A 15,598-nucleotide genomic window follows, 5' to 3' on the forward strand; every position below is an offset into this window, starting at 1 on the left:
ACAACCAGGAAATATGTAACAACAACCAGGAAATATGTAACAACACAACAACCAGGAAATATGTAACAACAACCAGGAAATATGTAACAACACAACAACCAGGAAATATGTAACAAAACAACAACCAGGAAATATGTAACAAAACAACAACCAGGAAATATGTAACAACACAACAACCAGGAAATATGTAACAACACAACAACCAGGAAATATGTAACAACAACCAGGAAATATGTAACAACACAACAACCAGGAAATATGTAACAAAACAACAACCAGGAAATATGTAACAAAACAACAACCAGGAAATATGTAACACAACAACAACCAGGAAATATATAACAACAACCAGGAAATATGTAACAACACAACAACCAGGAAATATGTAACAACACAACAACCAGGAAATATGTAACAACACAACAACCAGGAAATATGTAACACAACAACAACCAGGAAATATATAACACAACAACCAGGAAATATGTAACAACACAACAACCAGGAAATATGTAACAACACAACAACCAGGAAATATGTAACAACACAACAACAACCAGGAAATATGTAACAACAACAACAACAACCAGGAAATATGTAACAAAAACCAGGAAATATGTAACGACACAACAACAACCAGGAAATATGTAACAACAACCAGGAAATATGTAACAACACAACAACCAGGAAATATGTAACAACACAACAACCAGAAAATATGTAACAACACAACAACCAGGAAATATGTAACACAACAACAACCAGGAAATATGTAACAACACAACAACAACCAGGAAATATGTAACAACACAACAACCAGAAAATATGTAACAACAACCAGGAAATATCTAACACAACAACAACCAGGAAATATCTAACACAACAACCAGGAAATATGTAACAACAACCAGGAAATATGTAACAACAACCAGGAAATGTGTAACAACAACCAGGAAATATGTAACAACACAACAACCAGGAAATATGTAACAACACAACAACCAGGAAATATGTAACACAACAACCAGGAAATATGTAACAACAACAACAACAACCAGGAAATATGTAACAACACAACAACAACCAGGAAATATGTAACAACAACAACCAGGAAATATGTAACAACAACAACAACAACCAGGAAATATGTAACAAAAACCAGGAAATATGTAACGACACAACAACAACCAGGAAATATGTAACAACAACCAGGAAATATGTAACAACACAACAACCAGGAAATATGTAACAACACAACAACCAGAAAATATGTAACAACACAACAACCAGGAAATATGTAACACAACAACAACCAGGAAATATGTAACAACACAACAACAACCAGGAAATATGTAACAACACAACAACCAGGAAATATGTAACAACACAACAACCAGGAAATATGTAACAACACAACAACCAGAAAATATGTAACAACAACCAGGAAATATCTAACACAACAACAACCAGGAAATATCTAACACAACAACCAGGAAATATGTAACAACAACCAGGAAATGTGTAACAACAACCAGGAAATGTGTAACAAAACAACAACCAGGAAATATGTAGCAACACAACAACCAGGAAATGGGTCCTTAATACCATAGGGATGTTGGGTTTTGTATATTTAAAGCAGTGTTTCCCCCCAAACTCGGTCCTGGGGTCCCCTAGGTTGTATGGTGCTAGGGGAAAAACACCAAAAGGCAGTACCCATTGGGGTCCCCGGGACCGAGTTTGAGAAACACTACTTTTAATGTATTACTGTACACAAATGGTGACCACAGCTCTTCCCAGAATGCATTTCAATAGTTTGTTTTATGCCAATTTGTTTTCCTACCCTGCTCCGTGTATTCAATGTGTTGCTGATGGGGGATCCTTAATGAATCAAAAGTCCATTTGAAATGTGCCGCCCGGTGCGGCTCGTCCCCAGGGGGTGAAGCGTCCGACAGTTCCTACTCTGTACGTTCCTAGTTACGGCGCTACTACACCCGGGCGGCGGCAACCACTTTCCCCATAGTAACCATCCAGCGTCTCCCTGGACACTTTTTAAAACTACTACTAAATGTGACGTATTGAAACTGTTTTTCGAAGGTTGTCGTAGTAACGTTGTGGGAGTGTTGTGACGTCAGCATGAGGGTGTAAGGGGGTCGTTTTTAAACGTTGATGTGACGACCACCGTTTTACGGAGATGTTGACCAAATGTTTGTGGATTGACACGATAACCTGTTACCAGACCATTCCATCTATAACCTGTTACCAGACCATTCCATCTATAACCTGTTACCAGACCATTCCATCAACACATCTATAACCTGTTACCAGACCATTCCATCTAAAACCTGTTACCAGACCATTCCATCTATAACCTGTTACCAGACCATTCCATCTATAACCTGTTACCAGACCATTCCATCTATAACCTGTTACCAGACCATTCCATCTACACATCTATAACCTGTTACCAGACCATTCCATCTATAACCTGTTACCAGACCATTCCATCTATAACCTGTTACCAGACCATTCCATCTATAACCTGTTACCAGACCATTCCATCTATAACCTGTTACCAGACCATTCCATCTATAACCTGTTACCAGACCATTCCATCTATAACCTGTTACCAGACCATTCCATCTATAACCTGTTACCAGACCATTCCATCTATAACCTGTTACCAGACCATTCCATCTATAACCTGTTACCAGACCATTCCATCTATAACCTGTTACCAGACCATTCCATCTACAACCTGTTACCAGACCATTCCATCTATAACCTGTTACCAGACCATTCCATCTACAACCTGTTACCAGACCATTCCATCTATAACCTGTTACCAGACCATTCCATCTATAACCTGTTACCAGACCATTCCATCTACACATCTATAACCTGTTACCAGACCATTCCATCTACAACCTGTTACCAGACCATTCCATCTATAACCTGTTACCTGACCATTCCATCTACAACCTGTTACCAGACCATTCCATCTATAACCTGTTACCTGACCATTCCATCTATAACCTGTTACCAGACCATTCCATCTACACATCTATAACCTGTTACCAGACCATTCCATCTATAACCTGTTACCAGACCATTCCATCTATAACCTGTTACCAGACCATTCCATCTATAACCTGTTACCAGACCATTCCATCTATAACCTGTTACCAGACCATTCCATCTACAACCTGTTACCAGACCATTCCATCTATAACCTGTTACCAGACCATTCCATCTACACATCTATAACCTGTTACCAGACCATTCCATCTACACATCTATAACCTGTTACCAGACCATTCCATCTATAACCTGTTACCAGACCATTCCATCTATAACCTGTTACCAGACCATTCCATCTATAACCTGTTACCAGACCATTCCATCTATAACCTGTTACCAGACCATTCCATCTATAACCTGTTACCAGACCATTCCATCTATAACCTGTTACCAGACCATTCCATCTACAACCTGTTACCAGACCATTCCATCTATAACCTGTTACCAGAACATTCCATCTATAACCTGTTACCAGACCATTCCATCTATAACCTGTTACCAGACCATTCCATCTATAACCTGTTACCAGACCATTCCATCTACAACCTGTTACCAGACCATTCCATCTACAACCTGTTACCAGACCATTCCATCTATAACCTGTTACCAGACCATTCCATCTATAACCTGTTACCAGACCATTCCATCTATAACCTGTTACCAGACCATTCCATCTATAACCTGTTACCAGACCATTCCATCTACAACCTGTTACCAGACCATTCCATCTATAACCTGTTACCAGACCATTCCATCTACAACCTGTTACCAGACCATTCCATCTATAACCTGTTACCAGACCATTCCATCTACACATCTACAACCTGTTACCAGACCATTCCATCTATAACCTGTTACCAGACCATTCCATCTACAACCTGTTACCAGACCATTCCATCTATAACCTGTTACCTGACCATTCCATCTATAACCTGTTACCAGACCATTCCATCTATAACCTGTTACCTGACCATTCCATCTATAACCTGTTACCAGACCATTCCATCTACACATCTATAACCTGTTACCAGACCATTCCATCTACACATCTATAACCTGTTACCAGACCATTCCATCTATAACCTGTTACCTGACCATTCCATCTATAACCTGTTACCAGACCATTCCATCTACACATCTATAGCCTGTTACCTGACCATTCTATCTATAACCCGTTACCAGACCATTCCATCTATAACCTGTTACCAGACCATTCCATCTACACATCTATAACCTGTTACCAGACCATTCCATCTATAACCTGTTACCAGACCATTCCATCTATAACCTGTTACCAGACCATTCCATCTATAACCTGTTACCAGACCATTCCATCTATAACCTGTTACCAGACCATTCCATCTATAACCTGTTACCAGACCATTCCATCTATAACCTGTTACCAGACCATTCCATCTATAACCTGTTACCAGACCATTCCATCTACACATCTATAACCTGTTACCAGACCATTCCATCTATAACCTGTTACCAGGCCATTCCATCAACACATCTATAACCTGTTACCAGACCATTCCATCTACACATCTATAACCTGTTACCTGACCATTCCATCTATAACCTGTTACCAGACCATTCCATCTATAACCTGTTACCAGACCATTCCATCTACACATCTATAACCTGTTACCAGACCATTCCATCTATAACCTGTTACCAGACCATTCCATCAACACATCTATAACCTGTTACCAGACCATTCCATCTATAACCTGTTACCAGACCATTCCATCTACAACCTGTTACCAGACCATTCCATCTATAACCTGTTACCAGAACATTCCATCTATAACCTGTTACCAGACCATTCCATCTATAACCTGTTACCAGACCATTCCATCTATAACCTGTTACCAGACCATTCCATCTATAACCTGTTACCTGACCATTCCATCTATAACCTGTTACCAGACCATTCCATCTACACATCTATAACCTGTTACCAGACCATTCCATCTATAACCTGTTACCAGACCATTCCATCTATAACCTGTTACCAGACCATTCCATCTATAACCTGTTACCAGACCATTCCATCTATAACCTGTTACCAGACCATTCCATCTATAACCTGTTACCAGACCATTCCATCTATAACCTGTTACCAGACCATTCCATCTATAACCTGTTACCAGACCATTCCATCCCGCTAGTTTCCCTCCAATATCCTAACTGCTGTTCTACCATCTACAGGTCAAAACCCTTGTGTAAATGAGGGACACAAAGTATATTGACAGCAGGTGCTTCCACACAGGTGTGGTTCCTGACTTAATTAAGCAGTTAACATCCCATCATGCTTAGGTTCGTGTATGAATATCCTGGGCAGGCCATTATTTTGGCTACCATGTTTATTCCCTCATAGGATGAGAATGCCCTCTATCCACAGGGAACGAGTGGTCACTGATTGGTTTGATGAGCGTGAAAACGATGGTTATGCCCTCCATCCACAGGGAACGAGTGGTCACTGATTGGTCTGATGAGCGTGAAAACGATGGTTATGCCCTCCATCCACAGGGAACGAGTGGTCACTGATTGGTTTGATGAGCGTGAAAACGATGTGAACCGTACGCCTCGGCCGTCTCAGTCACCAGATCTCAACCCTATTGGACACTCGTGGGAGATTCTGAGACGGCGTTCTCCCACCACCATCATCAAAACACCAAACGATGGAATTCCGTCGTTGAAGAATGGTGCCTCATCCCTCCAATACACTTTCCAGACACTTGTAGAATCGATGCCAAGGTGCATTGGAGCTGTTCTGATTGGTGGAGACCCTATACCAAGATGCATTGAAGCTGTTCTGATTGGTGGAGACCCTATGCCAAGGTGCATTGAAGCTGTTCTGATTGGTGGAGACCCTATGCCAAGGTGCATTGAAGCTGTTCTGATTGGTGGAGACCCAACGCCCTATTAAAACACTTTATGTTGGCGTTTCCTTTGCCAAGGTCATTCCGTCTGGCTGTTTGTTTGAAAGGTCACGTTGATTAGATGTGTATTTTATTATTCTGATTGTTACAGATTGGCTGAATGCCAGACAGAATGGAAACTAAACCAGCCTCACCATGTGTTTCATCAGGTCTGGTTTCACCTAGTTATATATAGCTGTCTGGTTTCATCAGGTCTGGTTTCACCTAGTTATGTATAGCTGTCTGGTTTCATCAGGTCTGGTTTCACCTAGTTATGTATAGCTGTCTGGTTTCATCAGGTCTGGTTTCACCTAGTTATGTATAGCTGTCTGGTTTCATCAGGTCTGGTTTCACCTAGTTATGTATAGCTGTCTGGTTTCATCAGGTCTGGTTTCACCTAGTTATATATAGCTGTCTGGTTTCATCAGGTCTGGTTTCACCTAGTTATATATAGCTGTCTGGTTTCACCTAGTTATATATAGCTGTCTGGTTTCATCAGGTCTGGTTTCACCTAGTTATGTATAGCTGTCTGGTTTCACCTAGTTATGTTTAGCTGTCTGGTTTCATCAGGTCTGGTTTCACCTAGTTATATATAGCTGTCTGGTTTCATCAGGTCTGGTTTCACCTAGTTATGTATAGCTGTCTGGTTTCATCAGGTCTGGTTTCACCTAGTTATGTATAGCTGTCTGGTTTCATCAGGTCTGGTTTCACCTAGTTATGTATAGCTGTCTGGTTTCACCTAGTTATATATAGCTGTCTGGTTTCATCAGGTCTGGTTTCACCTAGTTATGTATAGCTGTCTGGTTTCACCTAGTTATATATAGCTGTCTGGTTTCATCAGGTCTGGTTTCACCTAGTTATGTATAGCTGTCTGGTTTCACCTAGTTATATATAGCTGTCTGGTTTCATCAGGTCTGGTTTCACCTAGTTATATATAGCTGTCTGGTTTCATCAGGTCTGGTTTCACCTAGTTATGTATAGCTGTCTGGTTTCATCAGGTCTGGTTTCACCTAGTTATGTATAGCTGTCTGGTTTCATCAGGTCTGGTTTCACCTAGTTATGTATAGCTGTCTGGTTTCATCAGGTCTGGTTTCACCTAGTTATGTATAGCTGTCTGGTTTCATCAGGTCTGGTTTCACCTAGTTATATATAGCTGTCTGGTTTCATCAGGTCTGGTTTCACCTAGTTATATATAGCTGTCTGGTTTCACCTAGTTATATATAGCTGTCTGGTTTCATCAGGTCTGGTTTCACCTAGTTATGTATAGCTGTCTGGTTTCACCTAGTTATGTTTAGCTGTCTGGTTTCATCAGGTCTGGTTTCACCTAGTTATATATAGCTGTCTGGTTTCATCAGGTCTGGTTTCACCTAGTTATGTATAGCTGTCTGGTTTCATCAGGTCTGGTTTCACCTAGTTATGTATAGCTGTCTGGTTTCATCAGGTCTGGTTTCACCTAGTTATATTTAGCTGTCTGGTTTCATCAGGTCTGGTTTCACCTAGTTATATATAGCTGTCTGGTTTCACCTAGTTATATATAGCTGTCTGGTTTCATCAGGTCTGGTTTCACCTAGTTATGTATAGCTGTCTGGTTTCACCTAGTTATATATAGCTGTCTGGTTTCATCAGGTCTGGTTTCACCTAGTTATATATAGCTGTCTGGTTTCATCAGGTCTGGTTTCACCTAGTTATGTATAGCTGTCTGGTTTCATCAGGTCTGGTTTCACCTAGTTATGTATAGCTGTCTGGTTTCATCAGGTCTGGTTTCACCTAGTTATATATAGCTGTCTGGTTTCATCAGGTCTGGTTTCACCTAGTTATGTATAGCTGTCTGGTTTCATCAGGTCTGGTTTCACCTAGTTATATATAGCTGTCTGGTTTCACCTAGTTATATATAGCTGTCTGGTTTCATCAGGTCTGGTTTCACCTAGTTATGTATAGCTGTCTGGTTTCATCAGGTCTGGTTTCACCTAGTTATGTATAGCTGTCTGGTTTCACCTAGTTATATATAGCTGTCTGGTTTCATCAGGTCTGGTTTCACCTAGTTATGTATAGCTGTCTGGTTTCACCTAGTTATATATAGCTGTCTGGTTTCATCAGGTCTGGTTTCACCTAGTTATGTATAGCTGTCTGGTTTCATCAGGTCTGGTTTCACCTAGTTATGTATAGCTGTCTGGTTTCACCTAGTTATGTTTAGCTGTCTGGTTTCATCAGGTCTGGTTTCACCTAGTTATATATAGCTGTCTGGTTTCATCAGGTCTGGTTTCACCTAGTTATGTATAGCTGTCTGGTTTCATCAGGTCTGGTTTCACCTAGTTATGTATAGCTGTCTGGTTTCATCAGGTCTGGTTTCACCTAGTTATATTTAGCTGTCTGGTTTCATCAGGTCTGGTTTCACCTAGTTATATATAGCTGTCTGGTTTCACCTAGTTATATATAGCTGTCTGGTTTCATCAGGTCTGGTTTCACCTAGTTATATATAGCTGTCTGGTTTCATCAGGTCTGGTTTCACCTAGTTATATATAGCTGTCTGGTTTCATCAGGTCTGGTTTCACCTAGTTATGTATAGCTGTCTGGTTTCATCAGGTCTGGTTTCACCTAGTTATGTATAGCTGTCTGGTTTCATCAGGTCTGGTTTCACCTAGTTATATATAGCTGTCTGGTTTCATCAGGTCTGGTTTCACCTAGTTATGTATAGCTGTCTGGTTTCATCAGGTCTGGTTTCACCTAGTTATATATAGCTGTCTGGTTTCACCTAGTTATATATAGCTGTCTGGTTTCATCAGGTCTGGTTTCACCTAGTTATGTATAGCTGTCTGGTTTCATCAGGTCTGGTTTCACCTAGTTATGTATAGCTGTCTGGTTTCACCTAGTTATATATAGCTGTCTGGTTTCATCAGGTCTGGTTTCACCTAGTTATGTATAGCTGTCTGGTTTCACCTAGTTATATATAGCTGTCTGGTTTCATCAGGTCTGGTTTCACCTAGTTATGTATAGCTGTCTGGTTTCATCAGGTCTGGTTTCACCTAGTTATGTATAGCTGTCTGGTTTCACCTAGTTATGTTTAGCTGTCTGGTTTCATCAGGTCTGGTTTCACCTAGTTATGTATAGCTGTCTGGTTTCATCAGGTCTGGTTTCACCTAGTTATGTTTAGCTGTCTGGTTTCATCAGGTCTGGTTTCACCTAGTTATGTATAGCTGTCTGGTTTCATCAGGTCTGGTTTCACCTAGTTATGTATAGCTGTCTGGTTTCACCTAGTTATATATAGCTGTCTGGTTTCATCAGGTCTGGTTTCACCTAGTTATGTATAGCTGTCTGGTTTCATCAGGTCTGGTTTCACCTAGTTATGTATAGCTGTCTGGTTTCACCTAGTTATATATAGCTGTCTGGTTTCATCAGGTCTGGTTTCACCTAGTTATGTATAGCTGTCTGGTTTCACCTAGTTATATATAGCTGTCTGGTTTCATCAGGTCTGGTTTCACCTAGTTATGTATAGCTGTCTGGTTTCATCAGGTCTGGTTTCACCTAGTTATGTATAGCTGTCTGGTTTCACCTAGTTATGTTTAGCTGTCTGGTTTCATCAGGTCTGGTTTCACCTAGTTATGTATAGCTGTCTGGTTTCATCAGGTCTGGTTTCACCTAGTTATGTTTAGCTGTCTGGTTTCATCAGGTCTGGTTTCACCTAGTTATGTATAGCTGTCTGGTTTCATCAGGTCTGGTTTCACCTAGTTATGTATAGCTGTCTGGTTTCATCAGGTCTGGTTTCACCTAGTTATGTATAGCTGTCTGGTTTCACCTAGTTATGTTTAGCTGTCTGGTTTCACCTAGTTATGTTTAGCTGTCTGGTTTCACCTAGTTATGTATAGCTGCCTGGTTTCACCTAGTTATGTATAGCTGTCTGGTTTCATCAGGTCTGGTTTCACCTAGTTATGTATAGCTGTCTGGTTTCATCAGGTCTGGTTTCACCTAGTTATGTATAGCTGTCTGGTTTCATCAGGTCTGGTTTCACCTAGTTATGTATAGCTGTCTGGTTTCACCTAGTTATGTTTAGCTGTCTGGTTTCACCTAGTTATGTTTAGCTGTCTGGTTTCATCAGGTCTGGTTTCACCTAGTTATGTATAGCTGTCTGGTTTCACCTAGTTATGTTTAGCTGTCTGGTTTCACCTAGTTATGTTTAGCTGTCTGGTTTCACCTAGTTATGTATAGCTGTCTGGTTTCACCTAGTTATGTATAGCTGTCTGGTTTCACCTAGTTATGTTTAGCTGTCTGGTTTCACCTAGTTATGTTTAGCTGTCTGGTTTCACCTAGTTATGTATAGCTGCCTGGTTTCACCTAGTTATGTATAGCTGTCTGGTTTCACCTAGTTATGTTTAGCTGTCTGGTTTCACCTAGTTATGTTTAGCTGTCTGGTTTCACCTAGTTATGTATAGCTGTCTGGTTTCACCTAGTTATGTATAGCTGTCTGGTTTCACCTAGTTATGTATAGCTGTCTGGTTTCACCTAGTTATGTATAGCTGCCTGGTTTCACCTAGTTATGTATAGCTGTCTGGTTTCACCTAGTTATGTATAGCTGTCTGGTTTCATCAGGTCTGGTTTCACCTAGTTATGTATAGCTGTCTGGTTTCACCTAGTTATGTTTAGCTGTCTGGTTTCACCTAGTTATGTATAGCTGTCGTGTTTCATCAGGTCTGGTTTCACCTAGTTATGTATAGCTGTCTGGTTTCACCTAGTTATGTATAGCTGTCTGGTTTCACCTAGTTATGTATAGCTGCCTGGTTTCACCTAGTTATGTATAGCTGTCTGGTTTCACCTAGTTATGTATAGCTGTCTGGTTTCACCTAGTTATGTATAGCTGCCTGGTTTCACCTAGTTATGTATAGCTGTCTGGTTTCACCTAGTTATGTATAGCTGTCTGGTTTCACCTAGTTATGTATAGCTGTCTGGTTTCACCTAGTTATGTATAGCTGTCTGGTTTCACCTAGTTATGTATAGCTGTCTGGTTTCACCTAGTTATGTATAGCTGTGGGGTTTCATCAGGTCTGGTTTCACCTAGTTATGTATAGCTGTTGAATGAGTCTCACCCGATGTCCCCAGGTGTGAATGAGTCTCGCCCGATGTCCCCAGGTGTGAATGAGTCTCGCCCGATGTCCCCAGGTGTGAATGAGTCTCGCCCGATGTCCCCAGGTGTGAATGAGTCTCGCCCGATGTCCCCAGGTGTGAATGAGTCTTTCCTGATGTCCCCAGGTGTGAATGTCTGGTTCACACCATTAGAGGGGTGAAATATAACTGACCATAAGACTGATCTAGAATCAGCTTCCTCCCCTCCAGTCCTAACGGCCACCATTAGAGGGGTGATATAAGACTGATCTAGGACCAGTGTTAAACAGGGCTGAATTTCTGGTTCACACCATTAGAGGGGTGATATAAGACTGATCTAGGACCAGTGTTAAACAGAGCTGAATGTCTGGTTCACACCATTAGAGGGGTGAAATATAACTGACCATAAGACTGATCTAGAATCAGCTTCCTCCCCTCCAGTCCTAACGGCCACCATTAGAGGGGTGATATAAGACTGATCTAGGACCAGTGTTAAACAGAGCTGAATGTCTGGTTCACACCATTTTGATGCTGATTTATTGTTATTGTAATGACATTAAATTGTTGAATGTTTCTGTCGATTTGGAAGTTCTTGAAGTCTCCGTCATTTGTTGGGTGTTGTGGAGACGGATCCAACCTGATGATGATCAATATCAAAGATAAAACACAGCCGGTTCCTCTCCAGCCGGTTTCTCTCCAGCCGGTTCCTCTCCAGTCAGATAAAACACAGCTGGTTCCTCTCCAGTCAGATAAAACACAGCCGGTCCCTCTCCAGCTGGTTCCTCTCCAGCCGGTTCCTCTCCAGTCAGATAAAACACAGCCGGTTCCTCTCCAGCCGGTTCCTCTCCAGCCGGTTCCTCTCCAGTCAGATAAAACACAGCTTGTTCCTCTCCAGTCAGATAAAACACAGCCGGTTCCTCTCCAGTCAGATAAAACACAGCCGGTTCCTCTCCAGCCGGTTCCTCTCCAGTCAGATAAAACACAGCCGGTTCCTCTCCAGTCAGATAAAACACAGCCGGTTCCTCTCCAGTCGGTTCCTCTCCAGCCGGTTCCTCTCCAGTCAGATAAAACACAGCCGGTTCCTCTCCAGCCGGTTCCTCTCCAGTCAGATAAAACACAGCCGGTTCCTCTCCAGTCAGATAAAACACAGCCGGTTCCTCTCCAGTCGGTTCCTCTCCAGCCGGTTCCTCTCCAGTCAGATAAAACACAGCCGGTTCCTCTCCAGTCAGATAAAACACAGCCGGTTCCTCTCCAGTCGGTTCCTCTCCAGTCAGATAAAACAGCCGGTTCCTCTCCAGTCAGATAAAACACAGCTGGTTCCTCTCCAGTCAGATAAAACACAGCCGGTTCCTCTCCAGCCGGTTCCTCTCCAGTCAGATAAAACACAGCCGGTTCCTCTCCAGCCGGTTCCTCTCCAGTCAGTTAAAACACAGCCGGTTCCTCTCCAGTCAGATAAAACACAGCCGGTTCCTCTCCAGTCGGTTCCTCTCCAGCCGGTTCCTCTCCAGTCAGATAAAACACAGCCGGTTCCTCTCCAGTCAGATAAAACACAGCCGGTTCCTCTCCAGTCGGTTCCTCTCCAGCCGGTTCCTCTCCAGTCAGATAAAACACAGCCGGTTCCTCTCCAGTCGGTTCCTCTCCAGCCGGTTCCTCTCCAGTCAGATAAAACACAGCCGGTTCCTCTCCAGTCAGATAAAACACAGCCGGTTCCTCTCCAGTCAGATAAAACACAGCCGGTTCCTCTCCAGTCGGTTCCTCTCCAGTCAGATAAAACAGCCGGTTCCTCTCCAGTCAGATAAAACACAGCCGGTTCCTCTCCAGTCAGATAAAACACAGCCGGTTCCTCTCCAGTCGGTTCCTCCCCAGTCGGTTCCTCCCCAGTCGGTTCCTCCCCAGTCGGTTCCTCTCCAGACGGTTCCTCTCCAGTCGGTTCCTCTCCAGTCGGTTCCTCTCCAGTCAGATAAAACACAGCCGGTTCCTCTCCAGTCGGTTCCTCCCCAGTCGGTTCCTCCCCAGTCGGTTCCTCCCCAGTCGGTTCCTCCCCAGTCGGTTCCTCTCCAGACGGTTCCTCTCCAGACGGTTCCTCTCCAGTCGGTTCCTCCCCAGTCGGTTCCTCTCCAGTCGGTTCCTCTCCAGTCGGTTCCTCTCCAGACGGTTCCTCTCCAGTCGGTTCCTCTCCAGACGGTTCCTCCCCAGTCGGTTCCTCTCCAGTCATCTTTCTCCCTCAATGGAAACATGATAAATGTGTGTATCTGGAACCCAATCCTAATGGCCGACGGGCTCTATATCTACCCACAATGCAAGCTCTAATCACATCCAGTGATCCACACATGCTATCTACAGTATCGTTCCTCTTCTGAAGAAAAAGAGACGGTAGAGACCGAGGTGTGTTCCACATCTTTGAGTTTTATTTGTCTTGGGTTTCATTACATTAAACCGGTAAGGCAGAGACGGAAACACAGTCAGTCAAACTGTTAAGGCAGGGGACAAACCAGTCAGTCAAACCGTTTAGGCAGAGGACAGCAGAGAAGGAAACAGTCAGTCAAACAAACCGTTAAGGCAAAGGACAAACCAGTCAGTCAAACCGTTAAGGCAGAGGACAAACCAGTCAGTCAAACCGTTAAGGCAGAGGACAAACCAGTCAGTCAAACCGTTTAGGCAGAGGACAGCAGAGAAGGAAACAGTCAGTCAAACAAACCGTTAAGGCAAAGGACAAACCAGTCAGTCAAACCGTTAAGGCAGAGGACAAACCAGTCAGTCAAACCGGTAAGGCAGAGGACAAACCAGTCAGTCAAACCGTTAAGGCAGGGGACAAACCAGTCAGTCAAACCGTTAAGGCAGGGGACAAACCAGTCAGTCAAACCGGTAAGACAGAGGACAGCAGAGAAGGAAACATTCAGTCAAACCGGTAAGACAGAGGACAGCAGAGAAGGAAACAGTCAGTCAAACAAACCCTTAAGGCAGAGGACAAACCAGTCAGTCAAACCGTTAAGGCAGAGGACAGCAGAGAAGGAAACAGTCAGTCAAACAAACCCTTAAGGCAGAGGACAAACCAGTCAGTCAAACCGTTAAGGTAGAGGACAACAGAGAAGGAAACAGTCAGTCAAACCGGTAAGACAGAGGACAGCAGAGAAGGAAACAGTCAGTCAAACAAACCCTTAAGGCAGAGGACAAACCAGTCAGTCAAACCGTTAAGGTAGAGGACAACAGAGAAGGAAACAGTCAGTCAAACCGGTAAGACAGAGGACAGCAGAGAAGGAAACAGTCAGTCAAACCGGTAAGGCAGAGGACAGCAGAGAAGGAAACAGTCAGTCAAACCGGTAAGGCAGAGGACAAACCAGTCAGTCAAACCGTTAAGGTAGAGGACAACAGAGAAGGAAACAGTCAGTCAAACCGGTAAGACAGAGGACAGCAGAGAAGGAAACATTCAGTCAAACCGGTAAGACAGAGGACAGCAGAGAAGGAAACAGTCAGTCAAACAAACCCTTAAGGCAGAGACAAACCAGTCAGTCAAACCGTTAAGGCAGAGGACAGCAGAGAAGGAAACAGTCAGTCAAACAAACCCTTAAGGCAGAGGACAAACCAGTCAGTCAAACCGTTAAGGTAGAGGACAACAGCGAAGGAAACAGTCAGTCAAACCGGTAAGACAGAGGACAGCAGAGAAGGAAACAGTCAGTCAAACAAACCCTTAAGGCAGAGGACAAACCAGTCAGTCAAACCGTTAAGGTAGAGGACAACAGAGAAGGAAACAGTCAGTCAAACCGGTAAGACAGAGGACAGCAGAGAAGGAAACAGGCAGTCAAACCGGTAAGACAGAGGACAGCAGAGAAGGAGACAGTCAATATTCAAGAGGTATGATGATGTGGCAGGTGACATGAAAACATTTCATCTTGAAAACAGGTCTTTAAAGTTCCTCCAGACCAGGCATGGGGAACCCCCCAGCGAAAGCCTCCACCTCCCCCCTCAGCTCTGCTACCCTCTCCTGGTGCTTCCCCTCCCCTGCCAGGGCCTCCTTAAACTCCTTCAGGGTGGCCTTGGGCTGCAGAGAGGCCTGGATGTCCAGGGTCATCTGGATACCTGTAGGGAGAACGAGGGGTGAGAGGTCAAGGGGTTAGAGGTGGCCTTGGTCTGCTAGCTGGACATCTAGGGTCAGCACTATGTCTATAGACACAGAGGTCAGGGGGTTAGAGGTGGCCTTGGTCTGCTAGCTGGACATCTAGGGTCAGCACTATGTCTATAGACACAGAGGTCAGGGGGTTAGAGGTGGTCTTGGTCTGCTAGCTGGACATCTAGGGTCAGCACTATGTCTATCGACACAGGGGTTAGGGGTGGTCTTGGTCTGCTAACTGGACATCTAGGGTCAGCACTATGTCTATAGACACAGAGGTCAGGGGGTTAGAGGTGGCCTTGGTCTGCTAGCTGGACATCTAGGGTCAGCACTATGTCTATAGACACAGAGGTCAGGGGGTTAGAGGTGGTCTTAGTCTGCTAGCTGGACA

At 43.5% G+C, this 15,598-nt stretch overlaps 1 protein-coding gene and 2 long non-coding RNA genes across 3 annotated transcripts in view; 2 read left to right on the forward strand and 1 right to left on the reverse strand.

Moving 5' to 3' along the window:
- Window positions 1–10,933: 10,933 nt before the first annotated feature.
- Window positions 10,934–11,687, forward strand: LOC118947114. Its single transcript, XR_005041770.1, has 2 exons — window positions 10,934–11,096; window positions 11,127–11,687. It is a non-coding gene; the product is annotated as an uncharacterized LOC118947114 (long non-coding RNA).
- A 1,769-nt stretch (window positions 11,688–13,456) lies between these two features.
- On the forward strand, window positions 13,457–14,850 carry LOC118947115. The gene is made up of 2 exons (XR_005041771.1): window positions 13,457–14,457; window positions 14,623–14,850. It is a non-coding gene; the product is annotated as an uncharacterized LOC118947115 (long non-coding RNA).
- Window positions 14,851–14,891: 41 nt separating this feature from the next.
- LOC110514494 (serine hydroxymethyltransferase, cytosolic-like) overlaps window positions 14,892–15,598 on the reverse strand; it is a 95,651-nt gene continuing 94,944 nt past the window's right edge. The window contains exon 12 of the mRNA XM_036972298.1: window positions 14,892–15,176. Coding sequence (XP_036828193.1) covers window positions 15,004–15,176 — 173 coding nt within the window. The 3' untranslated portion in view covers window positions 14,892–15,003. The remainder of the gene's footprint in view (window positions 15,177–15,598) is intronic.

Source organism: Oncorhynchus mykiss, unplaced genomic scaffold (genome assembly GCF_013265735.2).
Source record: "Oncorhynchus mykiss isolate Arlee unplaced genomic scaffold, USDA_OmykA_1.1 un_scaffold_130, whole genome shotgun sequence".
Lineage (NCBI taxonomy): Eukaryota > Metazoa > Chordata > Actinopteri > Salmoniformes > Salmonidae > Oncorhynchus > Oncorhynchus mykiss.